A 22091-nucleotide genomic window follows, 5' to 3' on the forward strand; every position below is an offset into this window, starting at 1 on the left:
GGTCTGGCGACTCAGATAGTCCGCCTGCCAGTTCTCCACCCCCGGAATGTGAACCGCCGTTATCGCCGGGACATGAGTCTCGGCCCAAGACAGAATGTCGGCCACTTCTCGAGCCGCTCGGGCACTCCTGGTGCCCCCTTGGTGGTTGATGTAGGCCACCGCCGTGGCATTGTCCGTCTGCACCCGAACCGGGCAGCCCTGCAGCCGGTCCGTCCAGCGATGAAGACAGAGACTTATCGCACGCAATTCCAGAATGTTGATCGGAAGGGAAGACTCCCCCTCCGACCAAGTCCCCTGGGCGGACAGAACGCCCAGAACTCCACCCCAGCCCGACAGGCTGGCGTCCGTGGTGATCACCGTCCACGAGACAGGACGAAACGACTTGCCCCTGGACACCAACGGGGACTGGAGCCACCACAGAAGGTTTCCTCTGGTGCGGTGACTCAACGAGATTTGAAGATCCAGAGATTGAGGTCGCCCGTCCCACCTGGACAGGATCTCCGCCTGGAGACCCCGCGTGTGAAACTGGGCGAAGGGAATCGCCTCGAAGGCCGAGACCATCAATCCCAGACATCTCATACACGTCCGCAGAGACGAGTGCGGAACGTCCCTGAGGGACCTGACTTCCACCTGGAGAGTCCTGAGTTTGTCTTCCGGCAGGAAGACCTTCGCCTGCACCGAGTCCAGAATCATTCCCAGGTAGGGAAGACGAACCGACGGACTCAGTGTCGACTTTGGAAAATTTATTGTCCAACCAAACTCCTGCAGAGTTTGCATGGTGACAGACAGGTCCTCCTCCAGACCCTGGCTGGTCGCAGACCGAACCAGAATGTCGTCCAGATACCCCAGGACAGAAACGCCCTGGGCCCTCAGCAATGCCAGAACCGGTGCAAGCACCTTGGTGAAGACCCGCGGAGCCGAGGCGAGACCAAAAGGCAACGCCACGAACTGGTAGTGATCCTCCGCAATGGCAAATCGAAGGTACCTCTGGTGACCCTCGAAAATGGGGATGTGAAGATACGCATCCTTCAAATCGATGGAGGCCATGAATTCCCCCAGAACCAGGGCAGCCACCACCGACCGCAGGGATTCCATGCGTAACTTGCGAACCCGCAAAGAGCGGTTCAGAGCCTTCAAGTCCAGAATTGGACGAACCTTGCCCTCCTTCCTGGGCACGGTGAACAGATTGGAATAAAACCCCCGAAATCTGTCCCGATGAGGCACCGGAACCACCACTCCCTGAGCCTTCAGGTCCCGCACCGCCAGGTGCAGGTCCCGCAAACGCTCTGGAGACAGTTGAAGATTTGAGGGAAAAAATCTGCTCTCCGGCCGAGAGAGAAACTCGATCTTGTAACCAGATCGAACGATTTCCTGAACCCATCTGTCCCGCACACGGGCCAACCAGGGCTGAAGAAAACCGAGCAAGCGTCCCCCCACCCCAAAACTGGTTGAGGGCGCCCCTTCAGGCCGAACTGTTATGGGCTGCAGATCCGGATTGGCCGGACTTCTGTTTACCAGACCAGGGCTTCTTCTGAGAGCCTTGACCTTTGAACGGCTTGCCCTTGTAGTGCGGCCGAAAGGCACGAAAGGACCCCTGAGGGGGCCGAAAATTAGCATGCTTCTTCCCAGAAGCTCCCTTAGCCTTGGGGAAATGGGGCAAGAGAGTGCTCTTACCCCCGGTGATCCCCTTAATCAACACATCCAGGGACTCCCCAAAAAGGCGAGACCCATCATAAGGTAGATTGGCTAAGGTCTTACGTGAAGACTGGTCCACCGACCAACATTTTAACCAAACCAGGCGGCGAGACAACACCGCCACGCTGTGCACACGTGCAGCCAACGGAACCAGGTCCAGGTCCGCATCACACAGATACATGACACCCTGGTGGATTTGATCCACCATATCCAGGGTCGCCGGCGAGGCCGAGTCGGCCACTAGGACGCGCCTAAGCATCTGCGTCCAACTTGCGATCGCCTGGGCCGCCATGAGAGAAGCAAACAGAGCCTTAAGCATAGAACCCGTAACAGAATAAGTATGACGGGCAAGAGACTCCAGTCTCCTATCCGTGGCATCACGGAACACAGGGGAATCCTCTGCAGGAATCGCAGTGGCTTTGTTCAAAACCGCAATTGCGTGATCCACTGGGGGAGGCACACACCACCTTTCATCAGTGGAAGGCGAAAAAGGATAACGCAGCTTGAATCTACTTGGTACCGCAAAAGGTTTGCGCAGATTGCGCCATTGTTCCTTAACAGCGCGCTGAAAATCATCATTGCAGGGAAAAACCTGCGGCGTCCTGCGTTTTCTCTGCGTCCCATAAGCCGCCAAGGCGGCGGGGGGACACACTTCGTCCTGCAAACGCAGCGTTTGCTTTATGGAAGCAATCAACTCATCCATGATTGCAAGCTCTTCAGGCGAGCCAGGGGGAGAATTATCAACCCCCTCAACTTCAGCCTCCACCTCGGACCCCACTAGATCAAGAGAGGAGCGGGACCCCGATAAGGAGGCCCCCGCCATAACAGCCCCATCACCTTCACCCTCAGAATCAGAGGAAAGAGCAACTCTGGGCCTTTTAGTAGATTGAGCAGCCACCAGCATCTGCACCTGAGCAGCAAGGCCAGCCACAATAGTGGCTAAATCCCCCCCTGGGGGGGAAACAGCGGTCCCCTGGCTTTCCACCAATGCTGTAGGAAATTTGCCCTCCTGAGAATCCATTGCCCCTGTAATGCCAGACAACAAAGGGTTAACTGCCCCTTTTAAGCAAGCGCGGCAAGCGCAGCCCACCGCACCACACTCAAGCACAATAAGACCCCCACAGGGAATATGCAAACTGAACACAGGCAATGGATAGCAAGAACAGAAGGATAAAACCTGAGGAGACCCTCGCCGCTGCTGCTGCCTCGATCGGTGTTCCTGGAAAGAGGAAGTGATGCTGCCAGGGCGCTCTATGTAAGCCTATGGAGGCTACAAGAAAATGGCCGCCATGCATGTAAAACATGCGGCCGGAGCGAGTGCAGGCAAAATGGCGTCGTTTGGCGCCGAAACCGCCGCTCCACAGTGCATTAAAACACACATTACATTCCAGTATCAGAATACATGTCAGATCGCCGCAGCGATCGCTGTATATGCCCAAACATGCCAACAAAACATGCCCCACAGCACACAGCTTCACACACTGACCAGACTGACACACACAGTGTCACACAGCTCCCCCCCCCCTTGCAGCCCACAGCATGCAGCCGAGAGATAGGGAGACAAGCAGTGTGAATAGAGGCAGGTTACACAGTCCCAGACTGACACCCCCCCAGACAGACAGGTCCCCACATAAATACACTTACCTCACATGGCGTGGGGGACCCGCACAGGCGAACAAGCCGCTGCACATGAGGCAGGGAGAGTCGCATTCAAGACGCACAAAATGGGGGTTAAGAAACCGCACAGCGTCCAGTGAGGTAGCCACCTCACCAATCATCCCTGGACTGAACAGGGATGGGTCGTTCACTGTGCCAGGAGCGTTACCTGGCTGAACGCTCGATGGCAGACTGGGAAGCCACTGACCCACGACCTGCGACCAGGGGGATCAGCCCGAGACCCAGTCCGCATGATCCTCTTCATCAGAAGAACTAACTAACGCTGACAAAAATAACAGCTAGGTAAAGGTAGAGAGAAAACTCAAACAAAATTTTAAAAAGAAGAAAGAGTCTGGGGCAGAAAAAGCCACAGCACAGAGAGAGCCAGCCATTCCTGACAAGCTAGACATTAAAACTGAGATATGGTTGCAGGAAGTAGGAGGGTATTGACTGAGGGGACCACCCCTTGAGGGTGGGATATGTCAAAAGCTTTATTGTTAACATATTCTGTTGCCTAGCTACTCCTTCGGAGCAAAGTCTAATACCCATATGTGACGAATATGAAGAGGCGGCGACTGTCGGAGGACGTAAGAGAAATTACATTTTTGGTTTTAGGTTTAACACCGCTTTAAAGTGATATTAAACGCAAATTTTATTTTTACAAATTTTATTTTTAAAATAACAAACATGTCATACTTTCCTGCTCTGTGCAATGGTTTTGCACAGAGCAGCCCTGATCCTCCTCTTCTCAGGTCCCCTGCCAGCACTCCTTGCCTCTCCCTCCTGTCGAGAGCCCCCAGTGCAAGCAATTTAGTGTCCATTCAGACACTGAGCCATGGCTCGGTCCTGCCCCCCCCTCCTCTCATTGGCTGTCTGGCTGCCACTGCTGACAGCTGATGACTCATCGGTTGTTAAGGACGTGGTAGCCACCTGCTGCTTAACAACCAGGTTGTTTATTGGTTGTTAAGGATCCTGGCGGCTGCCAGTTCCTTAAATATCAAATGCCGGGACCACTACTTATATACCGCATGGAATCTTTTTTTTTTTTTTCCTTTTTTTTTGTGAATTGACTTTCACTCCTGTTTTCTGCTGTATTTACCATGCATTTTTGCTTTATGCAGTAAATACCGCATAAAGCAGTGGTGAATTGACATTTTCAGAATTGCATGTGGTATTTGGGAAAACACCTAAATACCGCATGCAATCTCGTTCTATGAATGGAGCCCAGGATCCTTTTATTCTACTTTTACAGCTAAACTAACACTATGTGCAGAAAATCAGAAACACAGGACAACATACCTGAAATCGCATGCTGTACATAACTCAGCCCCTCCTCCCAATGCTTTTCCTTGCACTAGTGCAACACTAATGAGTGGCAATCTAAAAAACAAAAACACAAGACATATTTTAAAGTATACATGTGCTTTGCCTATGTTAGGAAATGCAACCGGTTCACTTAACTTCCAACCTTGCCAGCAACACTGAGCAGCTTACCTTCAGCTCTAGCATGTGGATCTTTTCACCTCCAGTGGTCAGTAGGGCAGTGCAAAGAAGGTACACAGGGGATACGTTTAATCTGCTGGTTATTTAGTCATGCATGGGCAAAGTGTAGGTTGACTTTGCATTCCAACCATGGTCAGCTTTTAACTGTGTTACCTCCCACAAAATGCTGCATAAATCTACAATATTAAACCGGTCGGGGGGAAAAGTTTTTTTTAATGTATTTACCATTTGTCTAGTTTCAGTACTGCAGGGGATGATTTCATCATCCTGCTGAAGAGATCTCCCGGAATGCTGAGTAGACCAAATACTGTGAGAAGATGGTGCAGCACAGTGCAGGGATGTGTTCCCACTACAATTGGGCTACTCGACATTCACCAGAAGGAAAATTAAATCATCCTTACCTAGGCACTGTGGCCAGAAGCCAGGGGCTAGTGAGTATATTATCTAACTCCCCCCCCCTCCCATTTTTTTTGCAATTTGATGCAGCGTTTTAACCACTTGCCGTCTGCCCCATAGCAGATTTACTGCTACAGGAGGGCTCTCCTGTATAGAAACATATATATATATATAAATTCTGCACTTCTGCCTTGGGGTGCATGCTGGCGGTGGCCCACTTCTGCTGTGATTAATCGCAGCAGATGCTGATCTGTTGGTGGCAGCCACTAAATGTCCACAGGCACCCGCCATAAAACACACAGTATGGAGATCTGCATATGTAAACAAGGGGGGAGGAATGGATTTTGTGTCCCTGCAAAGCAGGGATTAAAATCCTTCTCCTCCCCTAGTAAAAGCAGCACATACAGTACACAAAGGCACTAGCTAGGCACACAGTAAACCCTATGATCACCCCCTTCCCAACCAGTGTTATTGGTACATTGACAGTGAAAACTTTTAGCACTGATCACTGTGTTAGTGTCACTGGTTCCTGCAACGTGTCAAAAGTGTCAGTTAGTGTCTGATTGTCCACAGCAATATCGCAGTCCCGCTATAAGTCGCTGACCGCCACTAATACTGTAAAAAAAAAAAAATTAAATATATCCCATAGTTTGTAGATGCTCTAAGATTTGCGTAAATCAATCAGTATGCGCTTATTATAATTAGCTTTAACCAAAATGATGTAGCAAAGACATATGGGCCTACATTTTTGAAGACATTGTATTTTTTATTGGATTTGTTTTATAGCAGAAAGTAAAAAAAACAAAACAAAAAAAAAAAAACCCCAATGGTGATCAAATACAACCAAAAGAAAACTCTTATTTGTGGGGAAAAAAATTACATAAGGTTTATTATGGTATATCGTTGCATTACCACACAATTGTCAGTTAAACTAACACAGTGCCATATCGCAAAAAAAATTGCCTGGTCATGAAAGGGGGTGAATCTTCCGGTCAAGTTGTTAAAAGGGGGGAGGGGGCCCACACTAAATAGCTGGACCTTCTTTTATAGTACAGGGTCCACTTTCAACTGCATAAATGAGCTTCTGTAAATACTTCAGTTAGTTATAACAAATTAAATGAATTGTGGGGACTAACTGCCATGAATCAGTACGCCTATCATTTAGATTAAAGATTTGATTTGAAGACCCATTAAGAATTTAATGTAGCGAGGCTAATTTTACAGTAGAAGGGCAGGATCCTGTGTTGTCTAAGGTAATCATTTTGGCTTATATATGATAAAGAATAGACTGCCAAAGGCACCAACATCCTGTTAACCACTTTAAGATCGGAAGATTTTGTTGCTTAATGACCAGGCCCTATTTTGCGATTCGGCACTGCGTGACTTTAATGGACAATTGCGTGGTCGTGCGACGCTGTACCCAAACAAAATTGACGTCCTTTTTTTCCCACAAATAGAGCTTTCTTTTGGTGGTATTTGATCACCTGTGCGATTTTTATTGTTTGCGCTATAAACAAAAAGAGCGACAATTTTGAAAAAATAAAAACAATTTCTCTGTCGCTCATTGACAGACGTAGTCCTCCTTGATTAATATCAACTCGGGTTATACTGCCCTCTACAGGAGTAGGACTAGACAGGAAAGAAAACGTTCTGGCCACACCTTAGGGACAGTCCCAGAGGGTATATCCTCTCACTTCCTGCTACAGGATATCAGTTTTTTTCTGTCTAGTTAGGAGTAAGTTCCTTGCTGGGATCTTTGGTCCTGGCAAGATTTTTTAGAAATACTTTTTTAGGCAGCTTTTCTTCTCCAGTGTTCCTGTGAGATCTTCAAGCAAGTACGCTGAAACTGGGCGACGGGCTGGATGTTGAGATCCAGTGGTCACCCCAGTTCAGCCTATGAGCGCGTGCAGGCCATAGCTCCGCGCTGGGTCGGCTGCGACATAGTCCCACTGGACGGGGACTGACCCTGCGAGTTAAACGTCTCGCCTGGACGCCAATGACCAGTTGCAAACTGAGTCACGGCGTCCGTATTTTTTCGACAGCCCCCCCACCCCGGTGGAGAGGGGTTCTGTCAGGAGTTGGCGCCCGCCTGGTTCCGGTATGGTGAGTAAAATGTTCCCCCTCTCCCCCTGTCGGGTTTGTTGGTGGACGCGGGCCCCTCTCTGGGATGGATGGACGTGATCCTAGCAGGTGTCATTGATCCCCCTCTTAAGAGCTTGGTTTGGGAGCTGACTATCTATAGTCACTATATGACACTATAAGGGAGATGACTGAAGTCAGTGGCAAACTGCTAAAAGGCATTACTATTAAGGTATAGCGGTATCCTACCTGACATAATGTGTATACAAGCCGATGCCTATGCCTGGATTACCACATCCGCAGGTCGCCATCCTTCCATAAAGCCGGTCACCTCCGCAGGCCGCACAGCCTCCCGCAGGCCGCACAGGCCGAGCGCACACTCCCGCAGGCCGCACAGGCCGAGCGCACACTCCCGCAGGCCGCACAGGCCAAGCGCACACTACCGCAGGCCACACAGGCCGAGCGCACACTCCCGCAGGCACGCTGCTACTTTGCTCAAGCCGCCGCTATCCTCCACAGGACACTGAGGGGCTGCCGCCATTTTCCTGCAGATCGCACGAGGCCGCCATATTGGCGTAGCCTCGTGTCTCCAGCATGGGGGCGGCCATGTTTGAGGTGACCAAACACCTCAAGGAGTAATTGGGAGGCGCCGGAAGGCGTGTAAAGGGGCGGAGCCGCCTCCCCGGCCCGGGAAAGCAAGCCAAAGACTTCCTGTCTGTAACAGACAGTGCTGGAAGCAGGTTGATAAGAAACTTCTGTGCATCAGGTGAGCCTTGGGGTCTCTCTCTCTCTCTCTGAGGGGTCCAAGCAGGTACACTGAGGGGCGCTATTGCGCTGGGGGACTAAGTAAAAAAAAAAAAAAAAAAGAAAAAATGTTTTTTCTTGCAATTAATTTTTTGTGTTTCCTGGCAAGTGCCTTGTTAATCATGAACCCTGGCCACACATGTATCCCCACCTGATCCCCTCGAGGTGGCCACAGGACCCGCCAGTACCCCACTTGTGATGATGCATTATCAGCAGTTTTGGAGTCTTTGGTATCCCGGGTGGAGGTAGCCTGTCAGGGACGGGGGTCAAGTAAAGCGAGCCCCGCCTACCCCTATTTTCATCTGATACTTCAGATACGGATTCTGAGCTGGTCATTGCAGCCCCTTTTCTGGGGTTGCTGTCTCAGGTACGGTCTCCTCAGACAGTGAGGAGGACGCTTCTGCCTCCGCCATAGCACAAGAAGCGTTGGTCTGTCCGGGAAACCTTAAATCTTGAGATTACACCGGCAGAGGTAGCTGAGACTGATATTCCTTTTTTTGGTACTAGCAATCCTACCAAGATGGCGAAGGGTTTTCCTTGCCCAAATGGGGTCTTCCGAAAACGAACCCCTGCTATTTCCAAACGCATTGCTAGGCGCTATCAGTTTGACGTATCCCTCATTATAAGATGGACGGTACCACCAATAGTGGACTCACCGATTTCCAGACTAAATAAATCCACTGTTATCCCGTTGGATTGACAGAATGGGCCCCCACCCATCTCTAGGGTGGGGGGACGTCTTCACCGGTTTCCGGATCCATGGCTTTCCAGAATCCTGGATAAAGGGGTTCGTGAGGTCATACGGTCGGGATACAAGATCGAGTTTCGATCACTTCCACCGGTGCGATTCTTCCCTTCCAACATTCGACATCCCCGGGTCGCTTAAAAAGCTTTGCGGGGGACAGCTTGATGCAACAGGGAGTGGTAGTTCCCATTCCTTGGACAGTTTCAGGGGTTCTAGTCGAACCTGTTCACAATGCCCAGGAAAAAGGACTAGGTGCGTCCAATTCTGGTCTTGGGAGAGATGGAGTCCATCCGTACAGTGGTGGCCTCCCTGCATCAGGGGGATCTCCTGGCGTCCATAGACATTTAGGATGCCTATCTTCATATCCCCATCTTCACAGGCTGGTTCCCACCAGGACACTGAACTATCTGGGCCTAATTTTGGATACATCCTTGGCAAGAGTGTTTCTCCATGCGGAGAAACTCCAGAAGATTCAGTCAATGATTCGGGTGTTGCTGTCCGTCAACTGGCTGGGACTGATGGTCGCCTCCTTAGAGGCAGTACCGTTTGCCCAGTCTCAGACCCAAATTCTCCAAGAGGAGATTCTTCTCTAATGGAATCGGAATCCCGATTCCCTGGACAATCGGATCCGATTGAGCGAGCGGACCAGGGAGGCTCTGGTCTGGTGGCTTCGGTCTCCGATGCTCAGCCAGGGGAAGTAATTTCTTCTGATAAATTCCAGGTTACCGATAAATGTGTTGGAACTGCGAGCGATCAGACTTTGTCCGATTTACTGGACCGAGCAGCTCCAGGGCAGCCCGGTTCGGATTCAATCGGACTATGCCACGGTCAGGACTTATGTCAATCACCAAGGGGCACCAAGAGTGCCCTGACGGCCATAGAAGTGGCCAACATTCTTTATTGGGCGGAACAGTTGTTCCAGCTCTCTCCGCGATATTCATCCCGGGGGTGGACAGGCAGATTATCTCAGCCGTCAGATTCTGGATCAAGAGGAATAGTCTCTTCATCCAGAGGTATTTCACCAGCTGTCCCTTCATTGGGGCACCCCGGATATGGATCTGTTGGCATATCGGCTCAACAGGGCTCGCGCCCGCGATCCTCTAGCGGACGCAGCAGACGCGCTGAGCGCCCCGTGGGGCAGTATCAGCTACTGTATGTCTTCCCCCTCTCAAGTTACTGCTGAGATTTCTCCGCAGGATAGAGGTGGAGGGAACTCCAGTTATCCTGGTAATTCCGGGCTGGCCTCGTCAAGCCGGGTACGCCGACTTGGGCAGACTAGTCGCGGACGCTTCTTGGAGACTTCTTCTCAGGGAGGATCTGCGGTCTCAAGGACCGATCTTCCATCGTGGTTTACAGTCGCTGGCTTTAATGGCCTGGCCATTGAGACCCAGGTACTGAAGGACAGAGGATTGTCAACTTCAGTTATTCCTACTCTAATTAAAGCAAAGAAAGCGACTTCCAGCAAAGTCTATTATCGCACATGGAAGACTTATATTGCGTGGGTGAATCGTTGGGATTTCCCCCACGTACCTATTTGGTGACCCGAATTTTGGCTGTTCTGCAAAAGGGGGTTGAGCAGAAACTATCCTTGAGCACTATCAAAGGTCAGGTTTCAGCGTTAGCAATCTTCTTTCAGAAGCCGCTGGCTACTTATTCCTTGGTGCGGAATTTCATCCAGGGGGTGCGGCACTTGGCTCCGCCAGTGCGCGCGCCCTTACCGCCCTGGGATCTTAATTTGGTCTTGTCAGTTCTGCAGAAACCTCCCTTTGAAAATATCAGGGAGATTCCCTTGCTTACATTATCCCAGAAGGCGGCCTTCTTGGTGGCTATCACTTCTGCACGCAGGGTGTCAGAACTGGCTGCATTATCATGCCATTCCCCATATCTAGTGGTTCATAGGGATAAGGTAGTTCTTCATCCGAAGCCATCCTTTCTTCCTAAGGTGGTTTCAGATTTTCATCTGTATGAAGATATTGTGCTACCTTCCTTGTGTCCTAAGCCCAATCATCCTTTGGGAATGTGCGTTGCATTCCTTGGATGTAGTTCGGGCAATCAGGGTATACCTGAAGACTACGGAATCGTTCCGTAAAACGGATTCACTTTTTGTGATCACGGATGGCCCCAGAAAGGGGTTGCCTGCGACTATCTCCAAATGGATTAGACAGACGGTGGTACAGGCTTATTCTATTAAGGGTCGGAATCTTCCGTTCCCTGTTAAGGCGCACTCTATTCGGGCGCTTAGTGTTTCCTGGGCCTTCCACCATCAGGCGTCAGGGGTCCAGGTTTTCAAGGCGATTACTTGATCGTCGGTTCATACCTTTACAAAATTTTATAAAGTTGATGTGATGGCATCGTCGGATGCCTCATTTGGCCGCAAGGTTTTGCAGACCGCAATTTGAGGAGACCGTTGGTCTACCTCGAGGGTTTGTTGGGTTTTTTCACTTAGGTCTCATCTTTTTGCTCGATGAGTCCTTGATGCTTCTGGTTGGCTCCGGTTGGGCCTTCTGGATTTTGATTTCTGTTATCCCACCCCTCATTTGTGGCACTGCTTTGGGACGTCCCGAGTTGATATTAATCAAGGAGGACTACGTCTGTCAATGAGCGACAGAGAAAAATTGATTTTTGTAAGATCTTACCGTAAAATCCTTTTCTCTTAAGCTCATTGACAGACGTAGTACCCGCCCCTCTGTTTTTGAGTTGGGTTGGGTTAAATTCTCTGACACTGCTTTGTGACATAACTGATATTCTGTAGCAGGAAGTGAGAGGATATACCCTCTGGGACTGCCCCTAAGGTGTGGCCAGAACGTTTTCTTTCCTGTCTAGTCCTACTCCTGTAGAGGGCAGTATAACCCGAGTTGATATTAATCAAGGAGGACTACGTCTGTCAATGAGCTTAAGAGAAAAGGATTTTACGGTAAGATCTTACAAAAATCCATTTATTTCTCACATTCTTTTATATGAAATTCTCAAAAAAAAAAATTTAAATATCTAAAATTTTTAACATTTTAGGCCAATTTGTTTTCTGCTACATATTTTTGGTAAAAAAAAAAAATCGCAATAAGCGTATTTTGATTGGTTTGTGCAAAAGTTATTGAGTTTACTAAGGGAAAGATTTATGTCATTTTTGTTGTTTTTTTTTTTTTTTACTAGTAATAGCGGCAATCTACGATTTATTGCTGGACTGCGACATTGCGGCGGACAGATCGGATCCCTAACTGACATTTTTGATACTTTTGGGGGTACCAGTGACGTTACTACAGTAATCAGTGCTAGAAATATGCACTGTTACTGTAATAATGACACTAGCAGGGAAGGGGTTAACAGTATTGGTGATCAAGGGGTTAAATGTGACCCTAGGGGCGTGGCTTGTGAAGTCATCACAGAGACATGTGATCCTATATAGCAGGATCACATGACATCTGTGATCACTGTGTTTACATCAGCCATCCGTCCTTCTCGGTCAGCAGCGGGAGATCGCCGGTGTCAGACGGCCATCGGAGCCGCCTGACACCCGCACTGGCTTCCCCGCTGAAGAGCGGGGGCGGGAACGCGCCCCCGGTGGTGCGCGCTCGCCCCCTAGCGCCTCCCAGGCGAGCGCCGTACATGTACGGGGTTTTGCCTGGAAGAGCAGACCTGCCGCAGTACATCTACGGCGGCTGCTCTGCAAGTGGTTAATAAGATTAAAATTGGAAAAGAAGGAAAGATGGATTTTTGAGGTGCCAACAAAATACAACAATATATGTATAAAAAATATACATTTTACTGTAACAAAACTCAAAAAAAACGGAATTTTTGTAAAATCTTACCTGTAAAATTCCTTTCTCTGAGTCCTCCGACAGTCGCCGCCTCTTCATATTCGTCACATATGGGGTATTAGACTTTGCTCCGAAGGAGTAGCTAGGCAACAGAATATGTTAACAATAAAGCTTTAACATATCCCACCCTCAAGGGGTGGTCCCCTCAGTCAATACCCTCCTACTTCCTGCAACCATATCTCAGTTTTAGTGGAATAGCAGTAGAGTATACATTCAAACCCCAAAAGAGGGGCGGGGGCGGCGACTGTCGGAGGACTCAGAGAAAGGAATTTTACAGGTAAGATTTTACAAAAATTCCGTTTTCTCTTACGTCCTCCGACAGTCGCCGCCTCTTCATATTCGTCACATATGGGGACGTCCCAAAGCAGTGCAAACATGAGGGGTGGGAAACGCATCCGCGCCGAAAGGCAACGCAGTCTCCACATCAAAGAAAGGAACCTTACCAAAGGAAGGAAACCAGCTGGGCAACAGCAAAAATAAGTGCTCAACAGGAGCAACAACCCAGGAAAAGACAAAAAAACCAGGGAATACAAAGATATCCCAACAGCCAGGAGTCCCCAACAAGGGACCCAATGGAACAGCCGCACTAAGAACCTTGCGGCCAAAGGAAGCATCCGCCGATGCCAGAACATCTACTTTGTAGAATTTTGTGAAAGTGTGCACGGTCGACCAAGTCGCCGCCTTACACACCTGGGCTACAGAAGCCCCATGACGGCAGGCCCAAGACGTACTCAGTGATCTAGTAGAGTGCGCCTTCACAGGCACAGGGGGAACCTTCCCCTGCAAGGCATAGGCCTGTTCAATGGTCTGCCTGATCCATTTGGCGATGGTAGAGGCCGAAGCCGCCATGCCCTTCCGAGGACCCTCTGGAAGAACAAACAAAGAGTCCGTCTTACGAAAAGACTCAGTCGATTTAAGGTAAACCCTAATCGCCCGAACAACATCCAGAGAGTGCAATCTCACCTCCTTTGGATGTTTAGGCTTCGTGCACAACGAAGGCAAAACAATATCCTCGTTGAGATGGAATTCCGAAACTCGTTTCGGCAGAAAAGAAGGATTAGGTCGCAAGACCACCTTATCCAAATGAACAACCAGGTACGGAGACTTGCAGGACAAAGCCGCTAGTTCCGACACTCTGCGAGCCGAAGTGATTGCCACCAAAAAGGCGACCTTTTTGGACAACAGAGACAACGAGATCTCCCTGATCTGTTCAAAAGGAGCACGTTGTAACACAGAAAGAACTAGATTCAAGTCCCAGGGGGGCAAAGGATCCCTCCTAGGAGGAACCAGATGCCGCACACCCTGAATAAAAGTGCCAACCAAGGAGTTGGAAGCCACGGGACGTTGAAATAGAACGGCCAGCGCAGACACCTGACCCTTTATCGTGGCCAGCGCCAAACGCTGATCGACACCCGTCTGAAGGAAAGACAGCACACGGGAAACCGAGTACGTGTGGGGTGAAAACCCCCTGGACTCACACCAGGCAAAATAGGCCTTCCAAGTACGGTAATAAACCTTTCCCGAGGAAGACTTCCTCGCGTTGATCAAGGTATGAACGACCTCTGGAGAGAGACCCTTCTCCTTCAGGACCTCGGTCTCAACAGCCAGGCCGTCAAAGCCAGCGACTGTAAAGCAGGATGGTAAATCGGTCCTTGAGACAGTAGATCGTCTCGAAGAGGCAGACGCCAGGGGGCGTCGACCGCCAGATTCACGAGGTCTGCGTACCAGGACCGGCGAGGCCAGTCCGGTGCCACAAGAATCACCGTGCTGCGTTCCGAGTGTAACCTGCGAAGGAACCTGGACAGCAACTGAATCGGTGGAAAAGCGTACATCAGCCTGTACTGATGCCACGGGGCCACCAACGCGTCCGACGCGTCTGCCCGAGGGTCGCGCGTCCTTGCCACGAACCTCTTCACCTTGTAATTGAGGCGAGACGCGAACAGGTCCACATCTGGAAGACCCCACTTCGCGCACAACATCTGGAAGACAGCCGGATGGAGAGACCATCCCCCCTGATCCAGGGTCTGGCGACTCAGATAGTCCGCCTGCCAGTTCTCCACTCCCGGAATGTGAACCGCCGTTATCGCCGGGACATGAGTCTCGGCCCAAGACAGAATGTCGGCCACTTCTCGAGCCGCCCGGGCACTCCTGGTGCCCCCTTGGTGGTTGATGTAGGCCACCGCCGTGGCATTGTCCGTCTGCACCCGAACCGGGCAGCCCTGCAGCCGGTCCGTCCAGCGATGAAGACAGAGCCTTATCGCACGCAATTCCAGAATGTTGATCGGGAGGGAAGACTCCCCCTCCGACCAGGTCCCCTGGGCGGACAGAACGCCCAGAACACCACCCCAGCCCGACAGGCTGGCATCCGTAGTGATAATCGTCCACGAGATCGGACGAAACGACTTGCCCCCGGACACCAACGGGGACTGGAGCCACCAAAGAAGGTTTTCCCTGGTGCGATGACTCAACGAGATCTGAAGATCCAGAGGTTGAGGTCGCCCGTCCCACTTGGACAGGATCTCCGCCTGGAGACCCCGCGTGTGAAACTGAGCGAAAGGAATCGCCTCGAAGGCCGAGACCATCAATCCCAGACATCTCATACACGTTCGCAGAGACGAGTGTGGAACGTCCCTGAGGAACCTGACTTCCTCCTGAAGAGTCCTGAGTTTGTCTTCCGGCAGGAAGACCTTCGCCTGCACCGAGTCCAGTATCATTCCCAGATAGGGAAGACGAACCGACGGACTCAGTGTCGACTTTGGAACATTTATCGTCCAACCGAACTCCTGCAGAGTTTGCATTGTGACAGACAGGTCCTTCTCCAGACCCTGACCGGTCGCAGACCGAATCAGAATGTCGTCCAGATACCCCAGGACAGAAATGCCCTGGGCCCTCAATAATGCCAGAACCGGTGCAAGCACCTTGGTGAAGACCCGCGGAGCCGAGGCGAGCCCAAAAGGCAACGCCACGAACTGGTAGTGATCCTCCGCAATGGCAAATCGAAGGTATCTCTGATGCCCCTCGAATATGGGGATGTGAAGGTACGCATCCTTCAAATCGATGGAGGCCATGAATTCCCCCGGAACCAGGGCAGCCACCACCGAGCGCAGGGACTCCATGCGGAACTTGCGAACCCGCACAGAGCGGTTCAGAGCTTTCAAGTCCAGAATCGGACGAACCTTGCCCTCCTTCCTGGGCACGGTGAACAGATTGGAATAAAACCCCCGAAATCTGTCCCGATGAGGCACCGGAACCACCACACCCTGAGCCCTCAGGTCCCGCACCGCCAGGTGCAGATCCCGCAGGCGCTCTGGAGACAGTTGTAGATTTGAGGGAAAAAATCTGCTCTCCGGCCGAGAGAGAAACTCGATCTTGTAACCAGATCGAACGATTTCCAGAACCCATCTGTCCCGCACACGGGCCAACCAGGGTTGAAGAAAACCGAGCAAGCGTCCCCCCACCCCAAAACTGGGTGAGGGCGCCCCTTCAGGCCGAACTGTTATGGGCCGCAGGTCCGGATTGGCCGGACTTCTGTTTCCCAGACCAGGGCTTCTTCTGAGAGCCTTGGCCTTTGAACGGTTTGCCCTTGTAGTGCGGCCGAAAGGCACGAAAGGACCCCTGAGGGGGCCGAAAACTCGCATGCTTCTTCCCAGAAGCCCCCTTAGCCTTGGGGAAATGGGGCAAGAGAGTGCTCTTACCCCCGGTAATCCCCTTAATCAACACATCCAGGGACTCCCCAAAAAGGCGAGACCCATCATAAGGCAGATTGGCTAAGGTTTTACGTGAAGATTGGTCCACCGACCAACATTTCAACCAAACCAGGCGGCGAGACAACACCGCCACGCTGTGCACACGTGCAGCCAGCGGAATCAGGTCCAAGTCCGCATCACACAGATACATGACACCCTGGTGGATTTGATCCACCATATCCAGGGTCGCCGCCGAGGCCGAATCGGCCACTAGGACGCGCCTAAGCATCTGCGTCCAACTTGCGATCGCCTGAGCCGCCATGAGAGAAGCAAACAGAGCCTTAAGCATAGAACCCGTAACAGAATAAGTATGACGGGCAAGAGACTCCAGTCTCCTATCCGTGGCATCACGGAAAACAGGGGATCCCTCTGCAGGGATCGCAGTGGCTTTGTTCAAAACCGCAATTGCATGATCCACTGGTGGAGGCACACACCACCGTTCATCAGTGGCAGGCGAGAAAGGATAACGCAGCTTAAATTTACTTGGAACCGCAAAAGGCTTGCGCAGATCGCGCCATTGGTCCTTAACAGCGCGCTGAAAATCAGCATTGCAGGGAAAAACCTGCGGCGTCCTGCGTTTTCTCTGCGTCCCATACGCCGCCAAGGCAGCTGGGGGACACACCTCGTCCTGCAAACGCAGCGTCTGCTTAATGGAAGCAATCAACTCATCCATGATTGCAAGCTCTTCAGGCGAGCCAGGGGGAGAATTATCAACCCCCTCAACTTCAGCCTCTACCTCAGACCCCACTAGATCAAGAGAGGAGCGGGACCCCGATAGGGGGGTCCCTGCCAGAACAGCCCCATCACCTTCACCCTCAGAATCAGAGGACAGAGCAACTCTGGGCCGTTTAGTAGATTGAGCAGCCACCAGCATTTGCACCTGGGCAGCAAGGCCAGCCACAATAGTGGCTAAATCCCCCCCTGGGGGGGAAACAGCGGTCCCCTGGCTTTCCACCAATACTGTGGGAAACTTGCCCTCCTGAGAATCCATTGCCCCTGTATGCCAGACAACCAAGGGTTAACTGCCCCCTTTCAGCAAGCGCGGCAAGCGCAGCCCACCGCACCACACTCAGGCACAACGAGACCCCCACAGGGAATATACAGACTGAATACAGGCAATGGAACACAGGAATAGAAGGATAAAACCTGAGGAGACTCCGCTGCTGCTGCTGCCTCGATCGGTGCTTCCAGGAAAGAGGAAGTGATGCTGCCAGGGCGCTCTATGTAAGCCTATGGAGGCTACAAGAAAATGGCCGCCGTGCATGTAAACCATGCGGCCGGAGCGGGCGCCGGTAACATGGCGTCGTTTGGCGCCGAAACCGCCGCTCCACAGTGCATAAAAACACACACAATCTCATCCCATTATATGGATACATGTTAGATCGCCGCAGCGATCGCTGTATATGCCCCAACATGCCATTAAAAACATGCCCCACAGCACACAGCTCCTCACACAGCCCAGTCTGACACACACAGTGTCACACAGCTCCCCCCCCCCCCTTGCAGCCCACAGCATGCAGCCGAGAGATAGGGAGACAAGCAGTGTGATTCAAAGGCAGGTTACACAGTCCCAGACTGAGACCCCCCCCAGACAGACAGGTCCCCACATAGATACACTTACCTCACATGGCGTGGGGAACCCGCACAGGCGAACAAGCCACTGCACATGAGGCAGGGAGAGTCGCAATTCAAGACGCACACAATGGCGGTTAAGAAACCGCACAGCGTCCGGTGAGGTAGCCACCTCACCAATCATCCCTGCACCGAACAGGGATGGGTCGTTCACTGTGCCAGGAGCGTTACCTGGCTGAACGCTCGATGGCAGACTGGGAAGCCACTGACCCACGACCTGCGACCAGGGGGATCAGCCCGAGACCCAGTCCGCATGATCCTCTTCGTCCGAAGAACTAACTAATGCTGACAAAAATAACAGCTAAGTAAAGGTAGAGAGAAAACTCAAACAAAATATCAAAAAGAAGAAAGAGTCTGGGACAAAAAGTCCCAGCACAGAGAGAGCCAGCCACTCCTGACAAGCTAGACATTAAAACTGAGATATGGTTGCAGGAAGTAGGAGGGTATTGACTGAGGGGACCACCCCTTGAGGGTGGGATATGTTAAAGCTTTATTGTTAACATATTCTGTTGCCTAGCTACTCCTTCGGAGCAAAGTCTAATACCCCATATGTGACGAATATGAAGAGGCGGCGACTGTCGGAGGACGTAAGAGAAAATCTGAATTTTAAAAGAAAAAAGGAGAGATATCTTGACACACATTATTCATCTGTGGGGCATCTTTAAATGGAAGGTGGAGGAGCGCAAGGTCTCTAACATCCACCAGGTCCATGATATCGTCATGGAGGAGTGGAAGAGGACTCCAGTAGCAACCTGTGAAGCTCTGGTGAACTCTATTCCTAAGAGGATTAAGGCAGTGCTGGAAAATAATGGTGGCCACACAAAATATTGAGACTGGGCACAATTTGGACATTTTCACTTGGGGGGGGGGAGGGAGAGAGCAAGAGAGAGAGAGAGAGAGAGAGAGAGAGAGGCTCAAACCCTGAACATTCCTGGGAATGACTCCTCACTTCTTCAGGAGACGATTCAAATAACACTCACCCAGGGCCATGGGACCCGGGCAGCACTTAGAAAGGGGCGGCCCCCGGCCGCCTCTTCTCTTCGGCTATTGCTAAAAAAAAAAAGGTCTGCGGCCGGCCTGACATGCACACTGCGCATACGCCGCCACTGCCACCGCCGCCACTGCCACCGCCGCCACTGCCACCGCCGGGAATAGCCGAACATGTACGGACTTTACCGAGCAGCGGTGTGCATGTCAGGCCGGCCGCGGACCTTGTGCCGACGTTGGTTTCCCCAAGATTTCCAGTTTCCCCAGGCACTCGGCTCTGATCGGAACTCAGCCTCTCGCCTACCCAGCACACATGGATTCCGCCCCTCCAGCCTTGTATTATGCCTGTGGCACTGCATTCTCCTGTACCATGTCCGCAGCACTGCATTCTCCTGTACCATGCCCGCAGCCCTGCATTCTCCTGTACCATGTCAGCCACCCTGCGTTCTTCTGTACCATGCCCCCAGCCCTGCAGGGCACTATGGCACGATAGTAGAAAGCCTGGTGCGCTCATCTGCCCAGTGTCTACTGCTCTGTCCTGCTCTTGCTGTCACTCCGTACACACTCACACTCCTCTGACTGCTTTCATAGTCCTATAGAATGTGGGGGCCTCTTGGAGGGCGTGAATTTTTTTTTTGGGGGGGGGGGGCAGCATTTCATTCTCGGACCCAGGCAGCACAATGTCTTGGGCCAGCCCCGCACTCACCAAGTCACAAAAGAAGGCGCAAAAGTCTGGTTAGATGCGTGTGTCAAAAGCACCCAAGGGGCAGGTGTGGGAATAAAACATGGCGGCAGTATACCCCACTGTGTGTGTGTGCACCTTTCTTTATTTGATGTTGGACTTTCTTGACTAGGTGAGTGTTATGTGAATCTTTTTTTCATACAAGTATGATGGATTTATTTTTTCTTATTTTTCTTGGATCTTGATTTGTTTGTTTTATGTTTTTAGCTCCCCTTACCTCCTTAAGAAGCGGGTTAGAAAACGGAGGAGAAGTGGTTGGCGCTGCCTGGTGGGGTATTGGGAATACAATTTATGGTTGCTAGCCTCCTGAATTAAGTTATGTATAAAAATTCTATGTACTGTGATTTAGGGTGTATAAAACAACATGGACAAAATAGTAAAACTGGGTCAATCTATGCGTAGAATCAATAGTGTTCCATGTGTAAATCAAAACATCAAAAAATCTTAAAAATTATAAAAATTAGATCAGCATATACATACAATATGTGCAATCGGTGTGTATAAAGTGCAAAAAAGGTGCAATAGTGAATATCAGGAGTGGAATGATAATAAATTAGTTAAAATGTCCAATCATAAATAAGCAACCATATCATCACAATCAATAAATATAACCATAAAAATTCTAATAAATATAAGTGCAAAAAAAGTGCATATATATATATATATATATATATAGCTGCCAGAAAAATACGTGCAAAAGTGCAAAAAAGTGATCAAAAAGATCTTTCTACTATACAGCTGTGCAAAAAAGACGGCAGCACAGAAAATTGAAGTGTCCTTATAAATTATGAAGCAAATAGATCACAACACATGTGCAATCTCTGTGATTTGACAGATCCAAAGAAGTCCTAAATTGTGTAGTCCATATATAGTGATTATGGTGCTCTTTTCTCTATGCCCAGAGTGTGGTGAATGGGCAGAAGGAAGAAGTGTTCCCCTGAGCCTGGGGTCCTGCGCTTACCAGATTCCCTTACCCCTACAGGGGTAAACTGCGGGTCGATAATAAGGGATCGCTCCCATACACTGGCAATCAGGATGTCCCCAGACCTCGATCTCTCTCCTTTAATAGTGTTCAGGTGTCAGCTCAGTAGGTATAATGAACTCCAATTCAGTACCCGGGTATGTAGAAGAAAAGGGAAGGAGCCTCCGATAGTGTAATATCGTTTTTAAAAAGACACTTTATTGTTAAAAAAGGACATGTACTCACATAAAAGTGTAACCTATCGTGTGCCAGTCTGGCATAGGAACCGCAACCTCCTCACTTGCGGTGCACGCTAGGGGATGGCGTGCGCGTCAACCGCCGGATGTGCGTTCCAGGCCTCGGGTTCGGAAAACGGAAATGACGTGGTCACGCTCTCGACCGGTTTCGTCTCACTGACGTCATCTGGAGAAGCGCCGACCACGTTGCCTCCGTTTCCTTAAATGTAGTGTGGTTACCAGGCAACCCATTCCGGAAATATTGAACTTAAACAATATAGCCAATCAAGCCATAGCTCATCAGTTGTTGCTAGGCAGAATACGGATCTCAAACACCCTATTCTGGTAGAAGTGTATGTGGCCAATCAGGAAAATAGGGGATAGATTTGTCAGAAGTTGCTGGGCAAGTATGGTTTATTAATAGGAAAGCAGGAAATAGACGTAGAAAGGCTAAATGAATGGTTACGTGTGTATGTAGTAGGCACATCGGTGTCTACTATAGGGGCAGATTTGTATAATTACTATCAGAATGAAAGAGAAATAAATATGAACTTTGAAAGAGAAATAAATATGAACTTTACCCTAACACGGATAAAGTGCAAGGGAGGCATCTTTAATTATATATCGGAATGCATAAGAAGGAATGTATGGTATATTGTTAGCATATATGCACTGGAGAGATATGTTAGGGAATGTTCCTATCGGACAGTTTTAAAAGGGAGATGATGTTCATTTAAAAGCCATAAGGGTATTTTGAGCCATAATACTAATTTAAAACTTATTTCCAGTAAAGGTAAAAATACACTAAAATGTAATTAAATGGAGTTCTATGTGCTAATAAATATGAAAGTATCTGAAGTTAAAATGTTTCATGTAATCAATTGACAGATATATGTAAAAATTCATCGGGGACACCAGTTATGTGAAATACAGGAAATAATGTGCTCATTAATATTGATGTATATAAATGAATCAGTGTAAATTAAAAGGCAAATAAATATATATGTGGCGGAATCTATATATGTGTGTACAATAAGGGAAGTGATGTGCTCATAAGTATATCTAAATGAATAAATAAAAATCAAATAAATATA

General features: G+C 50.0%; 1 protein-coding gene across 1 annotated transcript in view; it reads right to left on the reverse strand.

The window, feature by feature from the left end:
- ECHDC1 (ethylmalonyl-CoA decarboxylase 1) overlaps window positions 1-22091 on the reverse strand; it is a gene marked incomplete at its 5' end in the record, with an annotated part of 53370 nt that overhangs the window by 11923 nt on the left and 19356 nt on the right. The window contains one exon of the mRNA XM_082252402.1: window positions 4651-4731. Within this exon, the coding sequence (XP_082108528.1) occupies window positions 4651-4731 (81 nt within the window). The remainder of the gene's footprint in view (window positions 1-4650; window positions 4732-22091) is intronic.

Source organism: Pelophylax lessonae (genome assembly GCF_965119305.1).
Source record: "Pelophylax lessonae genome assembly, chromosome: 3".
NCBI classification, from domain to species: Eukaryota; Metazoa; Chordata; class Amphibia; order Anura; family Ranidae; genus Pelophylax; species Pelophylax lessonae.